The sequence below is a fragment of the Mastacembelus armatus genome, chromosome 11 (genome assembly GCF_900324485.2).
Source record: "Mastacembelus armatus chromosome 11, fMasArm1.2, whole genome shotgun sequence".
Lineage (NCBI taxonomy): Eukaryota > Metazoa > Chordata > Actinopteri > Synbranchiformes > Mastacembelidae > Mastacembelus > Mastacembelus armatus.
This window is the reverse complement of record NC_046643.1, coordinates 7,394,652-7,419,695: the sequence shown is the minus strand read 5'-3', so window position 1 is coordinate 7,419,695 and position 25,044 is coordinate 7,394,652. Positions and strand designations below refer to the sequence as shown.

Here is a 25,044-nt window from a genome sequence, read left to right as displayed (position 1 = left end):
CTGATGTTATCAGAGAATAGGGATTACGTGGATGAGTAACCTCAAGATTTCCTGGTGCCAAGGCTGTCTGCTAAGTCTCTGAAGAGTGGTCAGATCCCTCCTTCTCCTGCCATAATGAGATTACTGTTGTGACCCTTCAGCTTTAACTAATCCCTCAACATTTACTGCACCATCCACAAATCTCCAAAGAGGAAAAAACAGGTTAGCTTAGGCTACTCTAGGCCTTATTCGCAGCAATAACACTTTAAACTGCATCGTATTTTGCTGTACTACTAAGTGCAAAATCCGAAAGTCCCCAGTTGAGTGTAGTTTAATTCTGCTTAGCTGGCCTTAGGAAAGGGCAGCAGCAATCAACTACTACTATGTTTAATCCTGAGCAGTGCAGCAGATGTTTTGTAAAGCTAACCTAGTTAAAGAAACATTGGTATAAAGATCCTAAGACTATTTGCAAGTGTAAGGAGTCACTCAATATAATGATCCCAGACAATTATCACCCAACTCAGCAGGTCTCTATGAAGTTCTACATCACATTTTAGCAGCTTTCAGTTCACCGTCTTGGTTTTAAGAACGGCAACTTCATTGTTTTGGTTCACTTCAGTGCTGCGTTCGGCAGCAGGCAGCATTTTTAAAAAAAAAACATATTCATAGAAACCCCACTGTACTATACCTGCTCAGCAAGGAACTACTGGAAATAATCATTCAGTCACTACAGAGAGACATATCTCCCTAAGACCATAAACAGAGATAAAAGCAAACAGAGGATTGCACCGATATTCACCTAAATACAAACAAATCAATACATAAATCCAATGTCAAGTTCAAGTAATGTTTTTGTTTTTCTTCACATTATGAAAAATATTAATTAAGCTCAATAAGAATTGTACAGAAATGGATTGATGATGACAAGTGATTCAAGGAGTGACAGTACTAAAGAAACATGTAGGCAAATCCAAACACAATCAAATGACTTCAGATAAAAATATGCCACAGTACGTAAACTTGCTGTAGTGCACTGTGCTTTGATCACAGGGAATTATTTCAGTGTAACACATCGTTATTACTGTAGGTCACAAGACATTTACAGATAAACACACCCTGAGATCACGCAAGGGTACTATTTTTCAGGAGGGGACAACCGTTTGTGGGTCAGGCGAGAGAGGGGCACAGCTGGTGGTCCTACATTTAAGCCCAGCTATAACTGCTGACTCATGTTTCTGGAGGGTTTCGTTGCACCCCTCTAAAAAAGCCCTCATGCGGCTGTCTGGGCCAATCAGTCAGTTGGCTTTCAAACTACATCTTCAGTGAGATCCAAAATAAAGAAGTGAGAGGAGCATGAGATGTAATAGTACGCTGGAGAGCTTGGTTTAATCCCAGGACGTCTTTTCCTTTCTGTGGTGGTATCATGCTAAATACAGAAGAGCTATATATCAAACACTGTAACAATCCTACATACTGGGTTCAGTCTTGTTCAGATAGTGCAACTTGTCATAAGTTGATATAGTTTGGACAATAACGCACAAGTTCAGTCTCATGTCCAGTGAAATGACAGGGAAAAACTAGCAGGCACAGAGGTCAGACTGCTGAGGACAACTCAGTTATTTTGTGACTATTTTTTGTCTGTTGATGTTGGCCTACGGTTTCAGTACTGGAGGCTGCTGATGCTCTCCACTATAGAAACAAATGACTATATCTTACAGTAACACACAAATACAACACAACGTATCTACATACAAAATATATTATACATAAATACACAGGCTGTGACCTTTGACCCTGATGAAGCTGTAAAACAAGGTCAGAAGCAGATTCTTATAAAACTATGTAACAAAGAGATGTATATACAAATGCACTACATCCAAGCACACCCCAACACCAAATGATGCCCTCTACACTTTCCCTCTGGCACCTCTGAAATAAACATACACACAGGAATAGTTACCCACCAACACCAAATATACAGGCACTTATTTACTGCTCACAGGCCCACTCTGCTACCAGGGCAATAACAGGCCTGACCCTAACAGGCAGCTAAAGAACAGTACTGCTTTCTATATTCATATATTCTATATTTGCTTAAAAGTTATGCATATGAAGTTTATAATATGACGTGTGTGAAAATAGGCCAAAGCTTTATATACTGAGCCTCAAAAATAATCATACACAAATAATGCTGAGGGGAGGTGTGAAATGAAATGACACTGGTGGGGGAGGTGTTCCATGCATGTCGGGGAAGACTCAGGACACGCCGGAGGGACTGTGTCTCTCGGCTGGCCTGGGAACGCCTCTGTGTCACCCCGGAAGAGCTGGAGAAGTGTCCAGGGAAAAGGAAGTCTGGGCATCCTGGATAAGTGTAAGAAGATAGATGGATGTTTCTATTAAAGAAATCTGTGATGATAAGCAATCCAACAGATTTCCTACAACAGGTGTTAGTGACATACGATGTTAAGTCATGTCATTCATTTCATGTCGTGAAATTTCTGTTGCCCCACCATAAATCGGCTGCAGATAATTACTACTCACAACCAAGAAATTATCTGGCACAAAACTCCTTTAACTTGCGCTAACAAATCATGAACACATCGTGTTTACACTTTGGTTGTTGTATTATTTAGACATTTGGGATATAACATGTTAATTAATGAGCTTAACGGGTGTAGTCAGGTTGATGTTATTACTGTACAAAGGAGCCAGCCTGGCTGTTTCCTCCAGTCTCTAAGCTAAGCTAACTGACTGCTGACTGAAGATTCACATTTAACATGTAAAGAGTGGCATTTATCTCCTGTTTGAACTCTAGGACGAAAGTGAATATACACGTGGACAAAATTGTTGGTACCATTCTTTTAAAGAAAGAAAAAACACAATGGTTGCTGAAATAACTTGAAACTGACAAAAGTAATGAATAAAAATTTAATGAAAATCAGACATTGCTTTTGAATTGTGGTTAAACATAAACATTTAAAAAAAACTAACTATTGAAACTGGCTTGGATTTTTCTTTCTTTAATGGAAGAGTACCAACAATTTTGTCCACGTGTGTAAATGTATTTTCTAAGATATTGTACTATTCCTTTAAACTTGTGGTAACTGTTTAACGTTTTAAAGTTCTTTTGATTTAACTTTGGTCCAACTATTGTATGCAGCTGACATTATGTCTTGGTTGCTCTCTAATTGCATTTTTTCTGTGATGGTGCATTCTTACCATTGACCTGATATTCTGCAGTATGCAGCCAGATACAAAAGCTGATTGTGGGAAAGCCTGTGGTGTTCAATCCCATGTACAAGTCAACTTGTGTGAAACAAGTTGTTTTGTTGTGAAAACATGAGAATACACGATGTTATCACCAGTTATGTGCATATTTGAATGGAATAAACAGCAAAAGCCAGTTGTAGAAAGACTTGGGACTGGCACTGAGCAACGTTAAGAACAATTCAGTGTGTATGAGTATGACTTATCACATAAAGCCTGCCCCATTGCAAAGAAATGGCTGTGATAGGCCCGGCTCATTTGAAGCCGCAGGAAGAGGCTCTCTAAGGGGTGGGCTGGCTCTGGCTGGCCAGGATAATATTTTAGGTCTGTACTGTGTGCATAGTTTAGAGATACACATATTTACATTTTGCAAAACCTTTATATACCTAATCATTCTGAGTTTTTGAAATGCTGTCCCTTACAACACTTCTCTTACGTAATATCGTTAGCGAGTCAAATAATCCACAGACTCAGGCTTCAATGTCTAAACCACTAATTTGTGGATTTAGAAAATGTACTTTGTCAGCATTATTTTTGATAAACGCTCACCCAAATACATTGGGGGGATTAAGCACATAGAAAAAGGGAGCCATTCAAAGACAGAGGAAGAGAGTCATATGACAGTAAGAAAAAAATGATTGATACAAAATGAGTGAGAAAGGCAAACACAGTAGAAAGACACAGATATATCAGAGCAAGACTAACAGCACCCAGAGTGAGTAAACAGAGAGAGAAAACCGGAGAATATGTGCTGCTGGCTGAGTGGATTACCCGAGTGAAATCTTGCTCTGACTCATACCACACTTGCCTGTTATTATACTCCTCCCTTGTTTTTGGGTGCATCTGTCTGTGTGTGTGTGTGTCCCTAATGCAACACACACAATGACATATGACAAGCGTTATTGTATAAAGTAGTTACAGGATACTTAGGTGCATTTACAGATAAAGAGACAGTATCAGACATTATCCACTGTGAGTTTACGTTCTCATTGTTTGTTTTTGCCTGCATCCATGTGTATGTGTGTCAGCATGACTGTGAGAGGGGGAGAGACAGTGTGGCAGGAAAAAGCCTGTAGCAGTGTCCTGAAAAAAGCTTGGATCAAAAGATAAATACTATTATACTACTGAACACATACATGTATATGTACGCTGCACTTATATAGTAGCATGAGTAGCACTGTTTGTATGTAAAACTCACATGGGGCTTTCAAGCAAAGCAAAGCTAAATCAATCTCTACATCAGACTGCCAAAGCAATATTACTATAATTTCATAAAATAAGAAATTCCAAAATAGTTCCACATTACAGTATAGCAGAACCACAGATTCTGTTAAATTTAATAGAAAACAGAAACATTGTACCACCTTGGCAAAACTTTTCTTTCTTTCTTTCTCTCTCCCTCCTTACGCTCTTCACCTGTAAGTCAGCGGACCACAGAGCTATGACATAATTTGTAGAGCCAACCACTGCAGCTCTGTCTGGCAGGTGTATTTTCTCTTTGCTTTATTTTTCCCTTGTGTTTCCTTCCTTAATTGATTTAGCATTTCCCTGAAAACCATCCCTCTCCCCATCTCTATGCACACATCTCCTAAACCCATCATCTCTGAACCCCATGGCTGGCTAGGATGCCAAACCTGCCAATTCTCCAGTATGTGTTCTGGATGTTTAGCTTGCGGTAATTGTAATGTTTTATTGCATTATGTAATAGTCTAAAATGATTAAAACAGATTGGTCAGAGGTCTGTAGAGGTACATACGGGTGCATATATGAACAAGACCAGATCTAACACTCAAATATGCAGTGATATATTTCTTAATGAGACTTGCATAGCTGAGGTTAAAGGATTGAGAACAGGTTAGATGCATGTTACAGACTCTTGTAGCTACAGCTGTTAACTTAGTCCACCATTTCTACTGCTCCACATCTGGATCCCTAAAGCCTCATCAGCCCATCTTTCCATCTCCCACAGCATTAAAGTAAGACATAATTCGTAGGCACAATGCTCGCAGTTGCTCCTCAGGGTCACATCTGTGGATGAGGGTAGAGTAGAAACTATTTCAGTCCTGTCTCGTTTCTCTTTGTGTAACACAGATGAATTGCGGATTATATGTAAGGCTGGGATAGTGAAAACAAAATATGGAAACAAAAGCATGTGCAAAAGGCTGAGTAAAAGGTATAAACTAGCTAAAGACCATGCAAACAATTTATTAGCATGGCAAAATATCTTTGTTAATAACACAAGCACAGAGATCATAAGGCACAACTCCTTGAGCCAAAGCCACAGGTGTCATTGTAAACAAAGAGTCACAAAGTGAGGTGTGAAGCCAAGTGGAGTAAATACAGATTTAGAGTGTAAAGTGTGTAGGGCAGGAATTTTTCTTAAAAATGCTGTTGCTTTACAACAGGAGTGGAGTGAGTTTGAATGAGACCAGGAGATGTTGGGAAAACAGAAATGGGGACAAATGGACAACGCAGAGCATAGCACAACAGGAGGTTGAAGGGAAAATAATCCGGATTGAAAAGTAGAGCGTGATGGCTAAGGGTAGCACAGATTTTAAAGATCAGCATGTCAAAGAACTACATAAAGCATCTGGACTTGTACAACTGCACAGCAACAGATGTCCTACTGCTTACACATTACCAACCATTATCTCCCTGTCACACCATGCCATTACCAGGCGTTATCTCCCACAGCGAGCGGACACCAGCACAGTAAATTGCTGTTGGAACCAGCTGTGCCCAGCTTCTTTCTGCAGCATCTCAAGGCCAGATTGCTGTTACTGCCACTGCACCCCTACTGGTAAAGCAAGATCAGAGAGTTTGATGTGTGCAGCTCGCACTGATTCCATCAAGTTCTTAAAATATATTGTTTATGGTGTATACAGTTACAATAAGCCCTTGTTTGAACTCAAGTGAGTGAAACAACAGCAGGTAGAAGAGCAGGGCAAAGCAGATGAAACATCATCTTTAAGTCCATTTTCAACAAACTGCTAATTTGTTATGTAACAACACTACCAGAGAAAATCAGAGCAAGTAATCCTGCACTCCACCTCAGCATCCAGTTTCCAGCTCTCGTTTACAATACCCGACTCACAAGCTGGACAATTGGGACACAGAAGTCTAACAGTAGTGAAGCCAATTTTTTTTTTTTTTTTCGCAAAAAGGCTAAATCCCAGAGTTCGGTGCCAAGGGATTGAACAGGCTCCAAAGCACATGTAAGGTCTTTTGTTCTGCAGTCCAGTACTTTTGTTTTACCTGCTGCACGACTCATTACAGGGAGCATTACCTGTCAGATGGCATACTCTCTTAAAACACTTAAACCATCCTTTCCTTCCAGGACACGCTGGGATAAGTGTTTTGAGATTCTGTGTGCAGTGTGTAAATGAGAAAATTATAATCTGTTCTCAGTCAGCACAGCTTTATATGTAGTTTTATTGTTTAATCGTATTTTTCTAATTTCTGTCTTGAATTTGTTTATGTGCAAGGGACTGTTTTTATGATTGCACCAACTCTATGGTTCCCCTCTGTGGAAAGTGACTTTTAGCTTTTAGCTAATTGTTTTGCTGTTCCATCACCACCTCCATAGCATTCAGTCTCAGTGTGCAGCTACTGTATTTGCAGCAAAACAGCTTTGGTCTCATTCAAACTCACTCCACAACTGAGACAATACTAGCAAGTAGCTAGTATGTCAAGGTTATGTTTTAACTTTAAAATGTCTCACTCAATAAGTAAATAAATAATGCTTAAAAAAAAATAAATATTGTGTATATTAGGGCTGGGCCTGAATTTTCGGATATTCTGGTAAATGCCTTTTGTCATAACACTTTTGTAACAAACTTTTTTCATTGCAGTTTTAAAATGTGTAAATGTACTGTATGCCAACTTAGCTTGAGCGCTTGACAGCTCACTCAGAACAGTCAATGTGAAGACCCTTGATAAAGGAAATGCAACATGCTAAAGCCTTGAGGTGTGTGGGGACACTTTACAATGAATGATGAGACAAAACCAGTGTGAAACTAGCAACTACCACTGAAACAACTAGCATGAAACGCCACCTGACTGCTACAAGAAGTAGGCTATTGTTTAATGGTGTAAATGAGCATTCTAGCTTATCAAACCACAGCAAATTAATTTGCACTTAGTTTGTTTGGAATAGTTTCAACTGCTCCAAATTGTCAAAACATCTGAGGTTACTGGCATTCAAGAAAACAAAAACAGAACTGCCCATAAATTACATAACATAACTAGAATACACCTTAACAATCCAGTATATTTTAAGCTGTTACTATGGTCCCTATAATGAACCATAACTGTTTTAGGTGACCTTTGGACATGCAGTGAAAGAGTCACATTTCCATCAGGTATGCAAATCACAGTTATGATTGCTCTTTCTAAACCAGTGATGTAGATTTATGTTGTATTCTCCAGCCACATAATAAAACTGGACACAGTCACATGTCTATAATGTTTATGTTTTGATCCTTTACATCATGGTATATACTGAGTGATCATGCCTCCAGGTGCAACTGATGCTGCCAGCAAAGGCTGAAATTCAGCTTTCAGAAAAAAAATCCAATACTTGTATAACAAAACGTTACATTCAAACAGTTTCCTATACTACCTGTCAACATTACTCCCCTCTAGCTTTGTCAATCACTTTTGCTTCCTACTGTATAAGTCTCACATACAGTGAGTGGCAGATCAGCACTGTGCTGCCTTCCTCACATGTCTCTGTACTGTCGACACTTTCTAAAGATAACACCTCCACTTCACCCCCACCCGTGAACATCCTCTCTGCCCCCGTGAGCCGTGGTACACATCAACTCTGCTGCAAAAGAGGCAGTTAAAATTAACTCCTAAACTCAACACTGCTACCAACCATGCAACTGCAACCAAGGGATCAACTGATAGAAGTGGTGCGGAGAGGGCAGACAAGTACATCTTAACAGACAAAAGAAAAACAATCAAAGAGATATACATGTACATAGGAACAGGCAAAACCTGGTCCAGTCTAAGGCTGAGAATACAGAACAACTCATTCACTCACACACTCACTCACACACACACACGAATGCCAGAGAATCCTTAATTCCAAGCTGGCAAGCCTGCAAGTAATTTCTATAAGCTATGTTTCTCATAGTTGTGCCTCATAGTTTCTCATCTTTCTTCATTTTGTGCATATCAAACATGACTGAAAAAGGTCGAAAACCCTAGTCGACCTTAACACAAACAAATTCGGATCTTTGCAATTTTTTCTCCAAAAATTATTTTAGCACAGGTGCTATTGCATAGACTTGTGGAAATTAACTTAGAGATTCAAATTAAATTTAAAACATGTTATTGGGTGTCAGTTCAGTCACTGATATAATCTTCAGTTGCTATAATATGCCACCGGACCAGTATTGAATGTACTGTATGTGGAGCTTCAGTGAAAGTAAAACATAAATTGGCCTTAGAATCATTAAAGATGAGGTTAACTCATGAATTTACAATTTGCAGTACGATGCGGCTGAAATGTCTGCACTGTGGCCATACTTTTAATTAGAAAACAAAACCTGTCCAGCAGCCAGTTGTAATGGCTAAAATGTGAGCATTTCACAAGCTGGCGGTAACAGTTCAATACTACCAATTTGATAGGACACCTAAAGAAATACACACTATACAGAACACAGTGGCTTCACTCATCACATTTTACTAAAATGCAGCACTAAGCAGAATGTGATTTGTATTTGTCACTACTGTGAATGTGTCATGAGCTGGTGTCGGTGTGAAGGTGCGGGAGAGAAGGAGAGACGGTTGGACCCAAATGCAGGACAACGAAAGTCTTTATTCTTCCTGGGGTTTACAGGGCAAAATAAAATACAAAACCAAGGGAACCGGATGGGATGGTAAAAACTAAGAAAAGACCGGATGGGACAATCGTCATAAACTCACTTTCACTCATCAACATAACTCCGTTAACTAACTATAACTAATTCTTCAGCGGGGAACAAAGCAAGGAGGGAGGTATAAATATGGAAAACACAAAGGGTGACTAAACACAGGTGAAAGGGATAAACACAATAGACAACAGGTGCAACTAATGAACACAAATAACTAAAGTGAAACTGCCGGGGACCAGAGCAGGGGGAAGACAGGAAGTCTCTACAAAATAAAGGTCCCCCGGAAGTCCCAAAGGGGAATCATGACAGAATGTTGAGCTGTTAAATCACTATATGATTAAAATACTCATTTTGAGTGTTTTACTGTTTTACTATTATAATACTGTAGCAAGTGGAAGTGAGCTACCTAACGCATGTTTAAGTTTACTTGGTTATTGTGTCAAAAAGAAAACTGAAACCAGTGAACCAGAGAATTTGTCATAAGAGCTGTATAAAAACATTTTTAGTTTGTTTAGTTTAGTTTGTAAAAAAAAAAAAGAAAACATTAAGTAACAGTTTGGATGCAGGCATTTTCCTTAATGCGTTGCACAGCTATTCAGTTGTAAAGCATATACACTGGATCGATTTGAATAACTTCTAATGTACTTAAAGTGTGTACTGAGCCAATGCATTATCTAGGAAAATACAAGTATCAGACTGGGACTCAGTATCAGATACTTAATAATAAATGACCTGGATCAGGACTGTAGGGGAAAAAGCTCAATCGCAAAATCTCTAATTTATCAATCAAAGTGCAGGACAAGCAGCTTCACATAGTGCATAGCTGAGATTTGGGAGATGTGCACATCAAACCATCTGGAACCATCAGTGACCTAAGTTTACCCATAATCCCTTTTGCAGTGTAGATACTGTACACGTCTGGCCTACTCTAAATTAAGGATAGATTGTAACCAGGCAGCAGTGTGCTGCTGCTGGTGAAGAATATACTTTATACTGTAGGGGCAACATTACTTTGTCAAGCAAAACTAAAAAGTTAGTTTTTAAATTAAAGTAGTAATTAAGTAAAGTAATTAAAATTAGTCAATTCTGTAAGCATTTTATTCCTTTCCTTAATTTTACATCAAGAAAACCAAACAGGGACATGATTGGTTAATTCAAACTTATGGCAATAAATCCTTCTAAGTTTAATAACTGTGTCACAGATGCTTCATTCTACAAACAATCAGCATCCGTGAATGTAACAGACTTCATGTAGTGGATGGTATGCTGCCCACTACCCAGTCAATGTTAAAAGTCTAGTCCTGGAAGGATTAGAGGGTGTTAAACGAGTAAATGAGGATACAGCTGAACCAGCTCACAGAAGCAACACTGAGGGGGAGTCATAAATGGTGAGTAGATCTCTAAAGTGAATGGATCACTGTGACTCACTTGAGCTATTGTACATGTCTGTTTAACCTAATAGTTGCAGAAATACTATCTGTGTAAGTTTAGTAATGCACTGCAGCATAATGTGAGAAATGGAGAGAGAGCAAACAAGGACAAGGGTAACAGGTTAATGCAACAGAATTACAAACTGCCACAAATATCAACTCTACTCGGGATCCGATGCTGCCCAGCATCTGTACCAGGATATGTGAAAACTTGATCGTGGTAAATACAGTCAGCAAACTCTGTCATCAGGCCTTAACACTGGGCAAAGTTCACTCATGCTCTTCAAAAGAAATGCATCTCATATGGTGATGATGCAGCCATTTCTCCAGTAAAAAGATCTGCCTGGCACTGGGTTTCTTCAAACCAAGACAAACCATGGAAAGATCCCTCATAAGGTTTAGCGTGTGTCGGTGCGTGTGCGTGCGCGTGTCCATGCATGACATGCCCGCCTGCGTGAGTGAAAGCTTTAATTTACACCACTTTATACTCCATTGCCTCAGGCCCATTAGAGAATGACGAAAGAAATGTGCGTTTACAGATGCATGGATGCTTTAGGTTATACATATATAAATAAAGACTGGCACTGGCACTGGGTTTGCTTTTTAGAAAACATTTGTGCAGAAATCAGTGTGAATTTGCCCAATATTAGTGTTATAACCCCTGAACTCACTCCATATTGTCCACCTTTAGCTTTTTCTGGACATATGGCAGTGGTCATGTTTACATACCATGGTCAGGGGTCTTTGAGACAGACAATTTCTGTGTATCTGCATCTCTATTTCTCTGTCTTTATTTATATATGTATAACCTAAAGCATCCATGCATCTGTAAACGCACATTTCTTTCGTCATTCTCTAATGGGCCTGAGGCAATGGAGTATAAAGTGGTGTAAATTAAAGCTTTCACTCACGCAGGCGGCATGTGGACACGCGCACGCACACGCACCGACACACGCTAAACCTTATGAGGGATCTTTCCATGGTTTGTCTTGGTTTGAAGAAACCCAGTGCCAGGCAGATCTTTTTACTGGAGAAATGGCTGCATCATCACCATATGAGATGCATTTCTTTTGAAGAGCATGAGTGAACTTTGCCCAGTGTTAAGGCCTGATGACAGAGTTTGCTGACTGTACTTACCACAATCAGTGAAGAGAGGATATGACCCATAGCAATAGCCCAGAGGGCTGCACCCAATTCACAGAATCTTGGGTTACTATACGTAACAAATGGTATGTAGTATGGGGGTGTGACATTAAGGGATAAAAGGGAGTAAGGTAAAGAGAGAGAATGGCCAACAAAGATCCTCATGAAACACACAAGACCAAGAAGTAGAAGGAATACATTACTTGTTATACAGCTGGATTAAAACAATAAGACCATCAAATGCAACATCATGTAAATGTTCTAAGTAGATATATTTTCTAAGCCAGACAAGCCAGAAGGAAATTATCTCAGAGTGAGAAATTGAATTTTGCTACAGCTGTAACTAAATTAGTAATAATTGTAATAACATTCACAATGCAAATATGATGTTTAGGAGATTTCCTCTTCACCATAAAAACGAGAATCAAGGTCATCACATTTTACTAGACCCAGAAGGGAAAAGCTGAGCAACGCAATGTTAATGTGAGGACACGTACATCCACAGAGACACAAAAAGATTTACGTTGTCTCTCAACATGTGAAGCTCCCACCACACATTAAAAATGCAGTTTCTTACATGATTACAACACTAGGATGAATCTGAAGAAACTTCACAGTCCTGCAAACCTGCTTCTGAGTGGGAGGTCTAAAGCCTGACATCAGCATGTAATACATGTAAACCCCTGGCCAGCCGTCTAAACATTTAACACAATGTGTTCCCAGAATCGCACATGCATGTGTGTGTGTGTGTGTGTGCGTGTGCGTGTGTGTGTGTGTCCAGGGAGAAACACGTGTAAAACACATATATAAACATTTCACACAGCACTCACCAATGCAGGCGTGTACACGCACAGTCAGCTGCGTACGTAAAATAACACTGTGCTTCTTCCCTCTGGACCTGATTGAGAGTGGAGCCACAAAGAGAAATAAAAAGGATTATTATTGACACAAAGATATTTTCATGAAAACAGCTGCTACACAATGTACAAAGCTAATTTTCATTTCCAGAATCAATTTCTTGGCACTAGTAAAATGATTTGCCTTGCTTATAGCATTTTTGTTACTTTGTCAACAAAGAAGTTGTTTTGTTTCACAATAAAATATCAAATAAGCTTTTCAGCTGATGGAATGGTGCAGACAAACAGTGGCCTGCATTAAATGAGTACCCTTATACTGATATACATCTGAGTCTTGAGAAAGCAGACACAACACACACATACAGTACACATACCATGGGGCCAATGATCATATATTCATACAAAGCATATTTCCAGTGGGAAAAAGATGAGTCCACGCACACAGACGAAGATAAAGTATGATGGTATTTTGAGCACAACTCAAACTCTCCATCGTAGCCGTAGCTCTTATCTTCCCATCTGCAGAAGCTAATCACTAACATACTGAGAGCATCCATCCCAAGCAGTGGGAAGCAGTGCTCTGATAACACACGCTGCTGGAAAACGCTCGTTATGCATAACATGCAGTAAGGACAACATGCACCCAAACAAAGGAGCAGCTGCTTTCCTATCTTTCTGTTACACTGTTATCAGCTGTGCTCGGAAACATAGTAAGATGTTTACAAGATCTGTTGAGATGCTCGTACAACAAATTCATTTCTCCTACAGTACCATTCTGATAATCTGATAATATTTACGTGAAAATGAGTAAGAGTGAGAGTCAGAGAACAGTTGGGGAAAAAATTAGACTTCAACTGATAAACACTGGTTTCATAAAAATCCAACATGTATTATCTATCTATCGTAGGGCCGCAAACTTCTATCAGGATGGATTACAACAGACTTAAGCTTCAAGCTGCTGTGCACTCTAAAGTAAAGATGTTACAGGACTTAAATATGGCCTCATTACATTTTCCATTTTTGCTTTAAATAAAAGATTATTAATACTATACTATTGATAATATCTGAATAATTAAAAATCGATATGTGTCAGAAACACTGGCTAAGCTCCATCACAAGCTTCAGCGCTTCTCCTTTTGTCACTTTCTTAAAGTCCTCTTCACCAGAGGACCCTGTTTGCTGTCAATTATTGTAACCAGGCTCCTGATTCATTTTCTACTGTTAGTACTGTGTGACTTGGGAAAACCCTGCCTCTAATGAGATGGCAGACAGGCCCATTAAATCCGACCAGTTCCCCAAGGTCTCTGCCACTCCAGAAACACACACATACACACACCTTTATTCTCCATCATCTGTTGCATGGCTTTTCATGCACAAGACAGACACACACACAAACAAATAAATGTGCACATGGGAAAAGCACATACAGGCAGAGTACAACCAGGCTCTGTGGGTCTGCCATCACTTATTATTCCACAAAGACCAGTCTCCAAAAATGCTGACATACCACACCTCTCCACACTTACATATGCAAAAAGTTAACTGTTGTCTTCTCACTGTATTTCCTAGAGCTCCATGTGACAATGCTGTGTGTAAATAACAGCTGAGAACAAAGTGCACTTCTTCAACGGCAGCTCTGGACACATCTTATCTAACTACTGTTGCAATGAACTTACTAATTCACCATAAATATGAGCTGACTGAAGATGATGTTCACCTGTTTGTTACGGATGAGCCTCCGAACAAAATTATCAGTGAGATGCATGCACAGTAACAAGGTACCAAACCAAACAAGATGGCTGAGAGCTTACAAATAGGCCGACATGGTAAAAAGATCAAAATGAGTTATCTGAAGAAGGAAACCTGCCTGTGAGCCCCGTGTACAGAATTACCTGTTAGCTTCAGCGATCTGGGCAGAGCACATGGTTTTATGAAGGTTGTAGATGTTTTTACACTGAAGCTGCAGGAATAAATTCTGGTTTAAGGGTCAGCGAGCTCACACTGTGGTTCAGTGAAGATTGCTAAGGTGTAAAAGGGAAGTTATTTAAAGGTTGAGTCATGGCAACTGGACTTTCAGTTTTAGGGTGGAAACATTTCACCATCCATCCAGGTGGCTTCATCAGTCTAAGAAAAAAGCTGGACTGGAACCTCCAATTTATCTCCCAGGTTGGTTTCACTCCACCCCTAGACCCATAGGCTCACTAGGTGAGCTATGTAAACCAGGTGAGAGTCATTGGGCCCACACCTCTGAGTTGGTTTCACTTCACACCTGGTCTGAATAGGCTCGTTAGGTGAACAAAGGAGTGAGCTCAGGTGAGGGTTGTTAGGATCTAACAGTGGACTCATGTGACCCCTCTGATTCACCACCTGGCTGCAGAGTGTGTCCTCCCTGGGAAACATTTGATTTGTTCCTTCATTTCCTGGGAACAGATGAAAGGGCAGCCTGGTAAATTGAAGACAGGTTATGTCTGAGCCCTCCACCCTGTTGAGGGAGGGTTTTTCCACTTGGACACAGATAGCTTCACTAGGGGTGCAGTGAAAGCAACCAAGATATATTGGAGGTTCCAGTCCAGCTTTTTTCTCAGACTGATGAAGCCACCTGGATGGGTGGGGAAACGTTTCGACTTAAAAACTGAATGTCCAGTTGCCATGACTCAACCTTCATATGATTTTAAACTACTACTAATTGTTTGTGGCAGCATCCAGACCAACCAGGTTTGTAAACTGGGACTTTTTGCCACAAAGACAAGAACATCAAATATTACAAAAATACAGTGAGAGAGGTGTGGTTGCTGTGAAAGGGATAGCACATATGTCCCACTTTCCAGAGTGTTTCATACTTTCCATGAACTTGTGCTTGCAAGAAATCCATATCCAGCAGCATTTCTGATTCTTCCCATTTTATACAAATAGAGAACTCAAGTGTGAGTGTGTGAGTCTCAAATGATTAGTGATCTTTTGACAAAGAATAGTGAAAGTCAATGTACATTAGAGAATGTGGCTGTGGCAGAAGTTATAAATGTGAGCCAGTCTCACCCTGTGTCATCATGCTGAAAGCCCTCAAGCTCATCCCTCTGCTCAGCCAGAGAGGACTCCAGATCCAGGTAGGTGCCATTGTGGGAGAGCTGAAGCGCACAGTCATCTAACTGTGAAAAGGAAGAGTGTAATTTTTTAGTACAAAATTATTCATATATATATATAAATAGACCTGGACTTTCAATTAGATTTAATGGTTTTAACTGAACTAAAAAAACCTAAGTGAGAAATGGTACTGTAAAAGTGGCTCCCCCTTAAAACTGGCATTTATACCTATGTATATTAGAGATGGAAAATATGGTTGAGCACTTGGATATACAAGGTGGCATGTGAATTTTTCTTGGCAGCAATGTATGCCCGTCAACCACCCACAGGAATGACATTTGTCTGGGCGCCCAGTATTTTTTTAATGCCCCCTCACTGTCTCTGCCTGTGTTTCACACCCTTTTTTTAAAACAATTTGAGCCTGTAAATTAAAGTCAGTTCACAGGGCAGAGGTTTGAACGCAAGTGTGCACAGTGGTCTATGGAAGGAGGGGGAGCCGTTTGCGATGTGGTTCTGCTTTCAGCAGTACAGAGCTGTTAAATGAATTAACTAATAGAGACATTGCCATAAAGACTGCAGAACATGAAATTAAAACCAGAGGGAGAGATGAGAGAGAAAGAGATTTGAGTATATTTAAATACCAGCTGTGTGGAAAATGACACTTAAATATTGTTCAACTAGTGTATAATACGAAGCTACAGCACATTTGAGACTCTGTGTGTGTGAGGGAGTAATTTCCCTCAATCCCATATACTGTACATAATTTGCATGTGCACATTTAATCATATGCCAATTTGTGCTATGTTCCTGTTTTTACGAAGACACTAAACTTATGTTAATTCCATCTGTGACTGCATGATTGCAGACTGACCTGCATCAGAATTGGCCCATTATGCTGTAAAATGAGACACCCTGCTGAGCTTCAGGCCAGGTGCACAGTAATATATCTGCACACAACTGGCATTGATGTTTATGAGTACAGTCACAAGTTGATAGCAGGTGCAAGCAGCCGTCCCCAGTGACATAAAAAGTAACATACCATCATTTATCATTATGTTGCAACAATCAGCTACGAGCAAAGCAACATATCGTTATGAATTTTTATGGATACGTGAATGACATCAGAGTTGTGAGCTGAATTAGCATTTAGCACCTGAATTGTATCATTGGCTTTAACCTTGCTTTGCCTCTAGTGTCCTGCCAAACACCCCCCTGGCCGCCCATTCATGCAACATGACAACACTAACTGACCAGCAATGCGCTGTGGATCACAAGACCTAGTGCTGCTCTCTGTCTGTCCCTCTCTTTCACTCGGAAACTGAGATGGACTCACAGCATAAATATAACCTTGCTATATTTACTCTGCTGTGAGGCAGCATGCACGCGGGGACTCAAGGGTGGGTGTGTCTACAGGGGCTGGGCATTTTGGGGGGGGGCGAGTGTTAGAACGAAGGCTCTAGAAATCTCCATACTGACGAGATTAACATTGTAGTGCAGCTGTAACTAACCATTCATTCTTTAACCATCTCCAGTTTGTGCTGTAAGCAAAGGAAGTGGCTCTGGGTTCTGCCTGTTTCCTCTCACCTCTTCACAATAACATTAATCCAAGTGTGCCACGTTGATAATCCACAGTGAAATGTGATATGAACAACTTTGTTTGGAGAAGAAAAATTAGAGGAGGAGAAAAAGTCTTGCAAAATAAGACTGAGGGAAAAGATAGTAAGTGCACCTTGAGCATTACTATGCTAAATGTTCTGTACACAGTAATGTTGCCATCATTCTGCTATTTAACATGTATAGCATCTTAGTTTAGTGAAGTGGCAACATTAACTCTAAACAGAGTACAGTTGATGCTGATGGGATGGTGATTAGTTTTGCCTGAGGTTTGCAAGTATTGGACAGACAGAATTTTTCAGTTGATAATGACGGTACATAAAAACACAAAGGGACCACCAAAGTCATTACAGCTGGTAGCGACATGAATCTGTGAATTTGTACAATAACTGATTACACTGTTGGACAGACAAACTAACGTTGCTACCCTGCGCCTGTTGGTTTCTGGCATGGCTAAAAATATGAATTAATCAAAAAGAAAAAACAAGAAACAAGAATTCTGGTATAATATTATAGAGGTCATATTCGTAATCTAACCCTTGTGCAATGCCATCATTATTTACACTTTTTAAGCCAATGCAGTACGTAGGAGGTGGTAAACCTCAGATTGAGGTTTGACCAAGTAGAGGGGGGGGTGGAGCCACTGGGGGCTGGGGTTAATCATGTCTTGTCCTACTGCCCTGATTTTTATTCAAGAATAAAACAAAAACATTTCCAGTGTCCAGTCTGTCAGTTTTATTTATGATTTTCATCAATAGTCCACACATATGTAACAGCACGCCCTGCCCGTTAGCACTTCAGTGGCTTTTATATTGTTTCTCTGAAAATCCCCCTCGTAATGTACCACACATGTCCCAAGACAGAGCCTCAAAACCACCTCCAGCCTTCTTGTGCTGTGCTGCTTTACCACCACATTACTCAATCATGTCACTACTGCTTGGACAGCAAGAAGTTTGTAACACAATATGTTAACAGCTCACCATCCAAAGGGTTTCGGTTTGGTTTGGGTCATAGGTGTAATAACACAACAAAACACACTGGGACAACAGTGTCTCCAGAATCAACTGCAGACTCTTCACACTCAGGGCTTCAGGACTGGCCCGTGAAACACTTAGCGTCTAGTATACACTCAGTTAATCAAATTCTCCCAGAAGAGCAGGCAGTGGAGTAATTACTTCCATCTTAAAACAACACAGCGCCTGCTGAGTTAAAGATGCTCTTACGTAACTTAGACTGAGGTTTCAAGAACTTTTTTGTGACAAAATCGGAGCTGCAGAGGATCAAATTCTTTGAAGAGCGTGGGGTACATGGCTATTAAATCTTCCAGCGTTGCTTTAATGGGAACCCTTTGGTAATGAAATAAAAGTTGAGCTGTGAAGTCTGGGCTTTTGTTGTTTTTTTGAAGGGAATGGGAGTTTTCTTTGCAGAACTGTGAATTGAACTCATATCATTTTGGGGGGCTAACTTGTCTTAGTGCTTCATTTAACAGACTAATCTCTACATTTTAGGACGGATTTAACTTTGGTGAGCTGTTTTATTGTTTTAACTTTATACCTTTAACGTTAGAAAAAGAAAAGGGATTATCTCTCTGTGGGAATCACAGGGAAACTTCTTTGTTTAGCTGTTTGGACAAAATGACACATCCCATGTGCACTGATTTAGCCTGTGCAGCCCATTCTAACCTTCTGTCACTGTGTGTTTATGTGTGTTTGAGCATATAAACCCATGCATGGTAAGAGAGGTGGAAGAGCAGAAGGAGGAAGAGGTCAGGAAAACCACGGCACCCAAAGTGAGGAGAACAAAGTGTCACAGTGATCCAGGCCCCGACCACAGGAATTCTGGGACAAGTGACCTATACTTTACATGCAGCCCAGCCAGCTATACACAGAGCTCTGCCATCACAACATAATGATACAGTAGGCTTTTCTGAGAGAGGAGCAAAGAAGGTTACGACAAAAAGAGACAAAGACTGTTTAAACAAAGAGGGACTTAAGAAATGGTTCAAGAAGCTCAAAAACTGTTAAAGCCCAAGCAGTACTGATATTTTCCAATAATATAAGATTCAAGCATTTTAAGCATCAGATTTTAGATCTGGACAGTCTGCTGGGCAAGTGTTCAACAGTCTCATCCCTATAATCTAAATGCAATATCCAGTTGCCATTGCATCTTCCTCCTGATGTGAACAAAATTGCAAACATGAATGCAGGCTGTGCCATCTGTCCATGTATAGGTTGTAATCAAAAGCTTTTCTGTGCTGTGGGCCATTTTTCATTTGTTTTGTGGCTTTTAAAGATGGGGCAGCTAAAGATCGGCTCGGTCTGGAAAACCACTCTGCTGGTGGAGGCTGGTTTGCTGTGCCAACAGTTAGAATCTCCTTCTTTCCTTCTGTCTCACTTTACTTTTCAATTCAGTACAATCTGCATTTTCAACTTAAACTAAAAACAAGGTCGTTTGTGGTATCTGGTCCACTTGTCTGACCTCTCTGGGTGTGTTCATGTGTTTGTGTGTCAATCTTGTCACTAAGGAATGTGCTGCTGTTTTTTTCTGGGTTGTAAAAATCACTGAAAATGGCATCTCTTCATCACTTCCTTTCATTCACACACCCACCGTAATCTGACACTCCACTAAATTTAATCATCTGTGGCTCCTGTGCTCGGGGACTGTCACTCATGGTTTCCTTGGAACCACCTGTCACTGTGACACATGAAGCGGGATGTGAAAAATACAGCAATAGAGCAGGTTTATTCTGATCCGCTGTAAAAACTGATGGCCCATGAGATCTGATTTCTTATTTGTAACCCCCCCCCCCCCACCTCCTCTAACAGTGGAGTTGGTGGACACATCCTGCTCAAAGGCACTTGTGCATAGCAGAGTATGGGCTAACGTGGGATTAAATGTTGTTTAGTCTAAAACAAGCAAAGTTCATGCTTCATGTTGCCGTGGGCTCAGAGACAAACATACAGTCTAGTCTCAGTCCTCTGGAAGGAAAGACTATCAGTTGTACTTGTTCTCAAAATAGCCTGTGAATGGTGGGCATGAAAGTTTATTTAAAGTAGGCTTGAAGAGGAAAAACATCAGACAGGCAGTATTCAAAGTTTGAAAGAATATATCTATTAAGATTATTAACTTTTACTCAAGAGTTTAGTGATCTAATATTGATTAGTGATGAAACGTGTCATAATAAAGTTGATATCTTCAATATAAACACACCACTTTTTTTCATAAGGCTCTGTACAGCCAGTTGCTTGCTGATCCTACCTTGTGCGGAGATTTGAGGAGCCGGTGGACGCCTGCTAACTGGTTGATGAGGGGAATGTCCTCCCTGAAGGTGTATAACGGAGGCCTGGTCGGCTCTGGGAAATTGGTGCTGTTGAACGGATCGGTGTCATCTAGAAACTGAACCCTGCACACAAACGTGGCCATGGTGCATCCATGCAAGTGGCTGCTCTGAGCGGGCAGCCCGGTTTAAAGAGAGCTGTACCGACCACGGCGCTGCTCTGCTGGTAACGACAACAAACCCGGGTCGCCAAGCGCGCTGCCCTGTGCGCAGCCGGTGCTCCCGCAGGACGGGGCTGGAGGGGGCTGGATGGGGGCTGGATGGCACAGGAAGGCGGTCGGTGTCTGGTCTCGCCTCCTTGCTTTGGCTGAGCTCGCCCTGAGCCCTTTGATGCCACTGCGTTATTCTCAGAGAGGCAGGTGGCGGACTCCGGCTTGGTGCCGGGGAGTGAAGGATCAGCTCAGCTTGGGACAGCCGGTCTGCTGTCTGTCTGAGCCCCAGTAAATCCACCCCCACCCCTGTATCTATTTTCCCCTCTGCCCCATCTCTCCCTCCTCCCCTCGGATCACTGTCCCGGCTTAGTGGCTGCACTTTTTATTTTATTGAATGCATTTATTTAAATGATACATACACACTAAACACCAGAACAGATCAATGTAATGAGTCCAGACGCCTGCAGACTAAACAAAACCACAGGATAACTCTAAGAACAGTGACTATGGTGAATGAACTATATCATCACAGTCTACTGTGAGTTATGGCGCTATTAGAGTAGACTAATAACAATAACAATAACAATGTGTCGATAACAATATTACAGAGAGCTGAGACATTTTCTATAAGAGCACTGTTCATCTGAACACACACGTCACGACCAGAGGAGAATAATACAATCAGTATTTGTTGTTCTAAGTTTTGCAGGATGCAAACAAAGAGCAGCCTCTTGTGGCCAAACATCTAAAGTGCAGGTGACACATTTGTGGCCAATGAGCTTGATGTGGTTTTAGTCCTGAAGTCTTTTAATAAAAATGTCCATCCAACCAGTCTGACTTCAAATATAGGTTTTGTTAAATATAAACATTTTAACGCCATCTTTGTGGCGTTACCATGGTTACTTCTATTAATAAAGAGTATGAATTGTAATTCACATTAATTATTAGAATTACTTTATAACTGATTAACATTAACTGAATAAAATGCACAGGTGTAAATATTAATAGTATTAACAACTACTCTCCTTTCCTTTGTGAAAATGTGACTGAAAATACATCTCGACTACATTTTAACAGAACAAAATGAACAAGCGTCACCAAACCTGCACCAGCTTCTATATTCAGTTGCCTGTGTAAACAGCTACTACTTTAATCATCTTCTGTTTGTTGTTTGTTGATGCTGAGGCTAAAGGTCAGAGATGAATCTAAAACACAGGTGGTGTTTGTTGGGTGGACAACAACATGAGAAGAGAAAGTGAAGGTCATTTATTGTGAGGTTTAATAATAGGCCTCAGTCTGGCAGAACAGGTTGTCCACAAGGCATATAGTGTTTTCATTAATGGTGCAGGATATAAAGGCAGTTCATTCACTGTTTACTATGTTATGTATGTATATGTAATAGGCCCTGTCCTGTGCCCTAACAACCATCATCAGTGTGTATACAGGATTTATTGTGTAATGTCGTTACAGTAAATCCATGAGAAATACTTACTCGTTACCACTAGAGGGCATAAAGATGTTATTTTTGAGCTAAGTGACCAAACAGAGTGCAGCGTGCTTCTTTATTGTGTTGTTGTGAGGTGGTGAGGTAAAACGTTAACTGCAAAGAGGTCCTCACACACCAGCTCACTGTGTGTGATGTCATCTGCTCAACTCAGGCTAAACCAGTCAAAGCTCAGGCTAAACCAGTCAAAGCTCAGGCTAAACCAGTCAAAGCTCAGGCTAAACCAGTCAAAGCTCAGGCTAAACCAGTCAAAGCTCAGGCTAAACCAGTCAAAACTCAGGCTAAACCAGTCAAAGCTCAGGCTAAACCAGTCAAAGCTCAGGCTAAACCAGTCAAAGCTCAGGCTAAACCAGTCAAAACTCAGGCTAAACCAGTCAAAGCTCAGGCTAAACCAGTCAAAGCTCAGGCTAAACCAATCAAAGTTCAGGCTAAACCAGTCAAAACTCAGGCTAAACTAGTCAAAGCTCAGGCTAAACCAGTCAAAACTCAGGCTAAACTAGTCAAAGCTCAGGCTAAACCAGTCAAAACTCAGGCTAAACTAGTCAAAGCTCAGGCTAAACCAGTCAAAGCACATCCACTCTCAGGTCGGTCATTTTAAATGGACTCCTTAAAATGTTGTGTATCTTCAAAAGTCACATCAAAGAACTAAAGGAATATGAATTAATTTAAGAAACTGTCTTAGAAGTAGGAGTAGAAGGTACATTATTAGTTAAATATCAACTGAACACACGTTTATTATTTTACAATGGTGCACATAGCCCCAATATATGAACATGTCAAGTTCTGCATACGACAACAATCTCGACACATCCTGTTAATCTGTTATTTTGTCACTGAAAACACATTTTTCACATAGAAACAAGATTACACAACAGCTGTGAAATGTTTTGTTTATAAACAAGTGAAAATGGTAAAGACGGACGTATTCTTGACATGAAGTCGGTCTAATCACGGACCATCTAATGCAAAGTGTCTAAGTCAAACACTGTAAATCTTGTTCAGTAAGTTTCCTGAAAAGTCTCGGATTAATCTCATTCTAGTTTCAGTAACTGTGTATCATCTGCTGTTGGTGTTTGTTGGAAGAAACGTGTTTATGAACTAAAGGCATCGACAATCCACAGACCATTAGACAAATGGGCTTATATGGCACTTTTCTATGCACTTAACAGACTTTACGATACTCGCTCATTCACAAACACACTGATGCTGCCATACAATCATTCACCCTCACACCGGCTGCTCTGCTGACGCTGTGTCACCACACTGGTCACCATAGTAACTGCACACAACACAGATGGCGACAATTGTAGCCTCAATATGCAGAGGAACTTAGACTAAAATGTCATTGAGATAGTAATAATGCTAAACTAGACTAGACTAACAAAAATCAAATGACCAAATACTCACAAAAACTTGACTGAAAGAGACTGAATTATATTATTCTTATTTTTTAATTTAAATCAAAATCAGGTGCCAAAATTATCACTGACTATTAATTATTGATGGTGTATGAAAAGAGATTTTCTACTATGGCCAATACCCATGTCCACTCTGTGCCCCCAAGATGGTGGAGATAAAAAGATAATTAGAAAGATAGAAAGACGATATCTGAGGTGAAATGTACAAAGGCATAGACGCTATAAGTACTCATGCCATATGATAGCCAGCAACAATGACTTGGGACTTGGTAACATCTGGAGGTTCACTTACCTGTGTCTAAGTTCTCCTTATCTTTAGCTGAAATGAAGAAATTCTCATATTGGAAAATGAAAACTAATATAATAATGCATTATAGGGAACTAGTGTTATCTTCTCTATAGAATAAATTAAAATAATGCAAGAAATGTAGTTTGCATCAGCCAAATAAGCACAGATGCCAATACCTAAAAATACATAAAATAAATGAAGTGCAACATTTTCTTTAGGCTAAATACTTAATCACAGTAGTGTACTTTTGATAAAATTAAATTTTAAATGTAGACATTTACTTGTAACAAAGTATTATTACACTGTGGTATCAGTACTTCTTTCCTCACTGGTGTGTCTGACGTGTTATGAAAACCTTAAAAAGAGATTTTACCCTGATTAAAGAAAGTTTTAGAAGCAATCTTGAAACAAAAGTACATAACATACGAAGGTGATACAACTGAAGACTGAAATGATTCTTCATGAGGAAACAATTTGTTGCGTCATTCAGCTTCTACATATCAGCTTATTTAGATATCTGCTATCTGAAAAAGTCCTGACAGCACACTGAACTTTCCCCCCTGAGCCTAATCCACGTGCAATGTCGTGCATGATAATGGAAACAATAAAAGTTTCATGTGCTCATTAGTTACCATTCTACTCTTTGTGTCACTGTTTCTGCAGATGCTTCAAATAGCAAGTGTGAAAAGCTTAGTAACTGTACACGATGAGAGTTTTCAAGTGAGTTGAAAAATTATCCATTTCTATTTAAATGTGGTAGATTCAGATGCAGCAGAACAGGCTGATGACCAGACGATCACCAGGTAAGAGTCATGACAGATTTGTTGCATTTGTCAACACTGTTGTTTCTTTCACCCTGTTACAGATATTGCATCCATGACAGTGTCATTCTTGATGGGCATGTACTACAACACTGTCATTGCCTGGATGATGTGGTACAACTCACTTCAAAGACCCAATCCAGTGGATCCACTTTCCTCTAACTGTTAATTTAAGAGGCATTTCTCCATTTCTTGCCATTGTCCCCCATTTCTATCTTCATCTCTAGTTTGACATTTTATAACCTTGGCTAACTACAGCATTTTCAGTAT

At 40.2% G+C, this 25,044-nt stretch overlaps 2 protein-coding genes across 3 annotated transcripts in view; one reads left to right on the top strand and one right to left on the bottom strand.

Annotated features, from left to right (window-relative positions):
• The window catches only part of fhod3a (formin homology 2 domain containing 3a), a 48,323-nt gene extending 27,306 nt beyond the window's left edge, over positions 1-21,017 (bottom strand). For both annotated transcript variants that reach the window (XM_026300335.1, XM_026300334.1), the window contains exons 1-3: positions 20,512-21,017; positions 15,595-15,704; positions 12,532-12,599 (exon numbers count right to left, since the gene is read on the bottom strand). In XM_026300335.1, coding sequence (XP_026156120.1) covers positions 12,532-12,599; positions 15,595-15,704; positions 20,512-20,676 — 343 coding nt within the window. In that variant the 5' untranslated portion in view covers positions 20,677-21,017. The remainder of the gene's footprint in view (positions 1-12,531; positions 12,600-15,594; positions 15,705-20,511) is intronic.
• On the top strand, positions 20,840-22,844 carry LOC113126260 (neurofilament heavy polypeptide-like). Its single transcript, XM_026300219.1, has 2 exons — positions 20,840-21,007; positions 22,401-22,844. The coding sequence occupies exons 1-2, from the start codon at positions 20,840-20,842 to the stop codon at positions 22,842-22,844; spliced, it is 612 nt and encodes a 203-aa protein (XP_026156004.1).
• The last annotated feature ends 2,200 nt before the right edge of the window (positions 22,845-25,044 follow it).

Coding starts and splice junctions, on each gene's coding strand:
- LOC113126260 (XM_026300219.1), top strand. CDS start 20,840: ATGGGGGCTGGATGGCACAGGAAGGCGGTCGGTGTCTGGTCTCGCCTC. Junction 21,008..22,400: donor AGCTCAGCTTGGGACAGCCG/GTCTGCTGTCTG, acceptor TGCTCAACTCAG/GCTAAACCAGTCAAAGCTCA.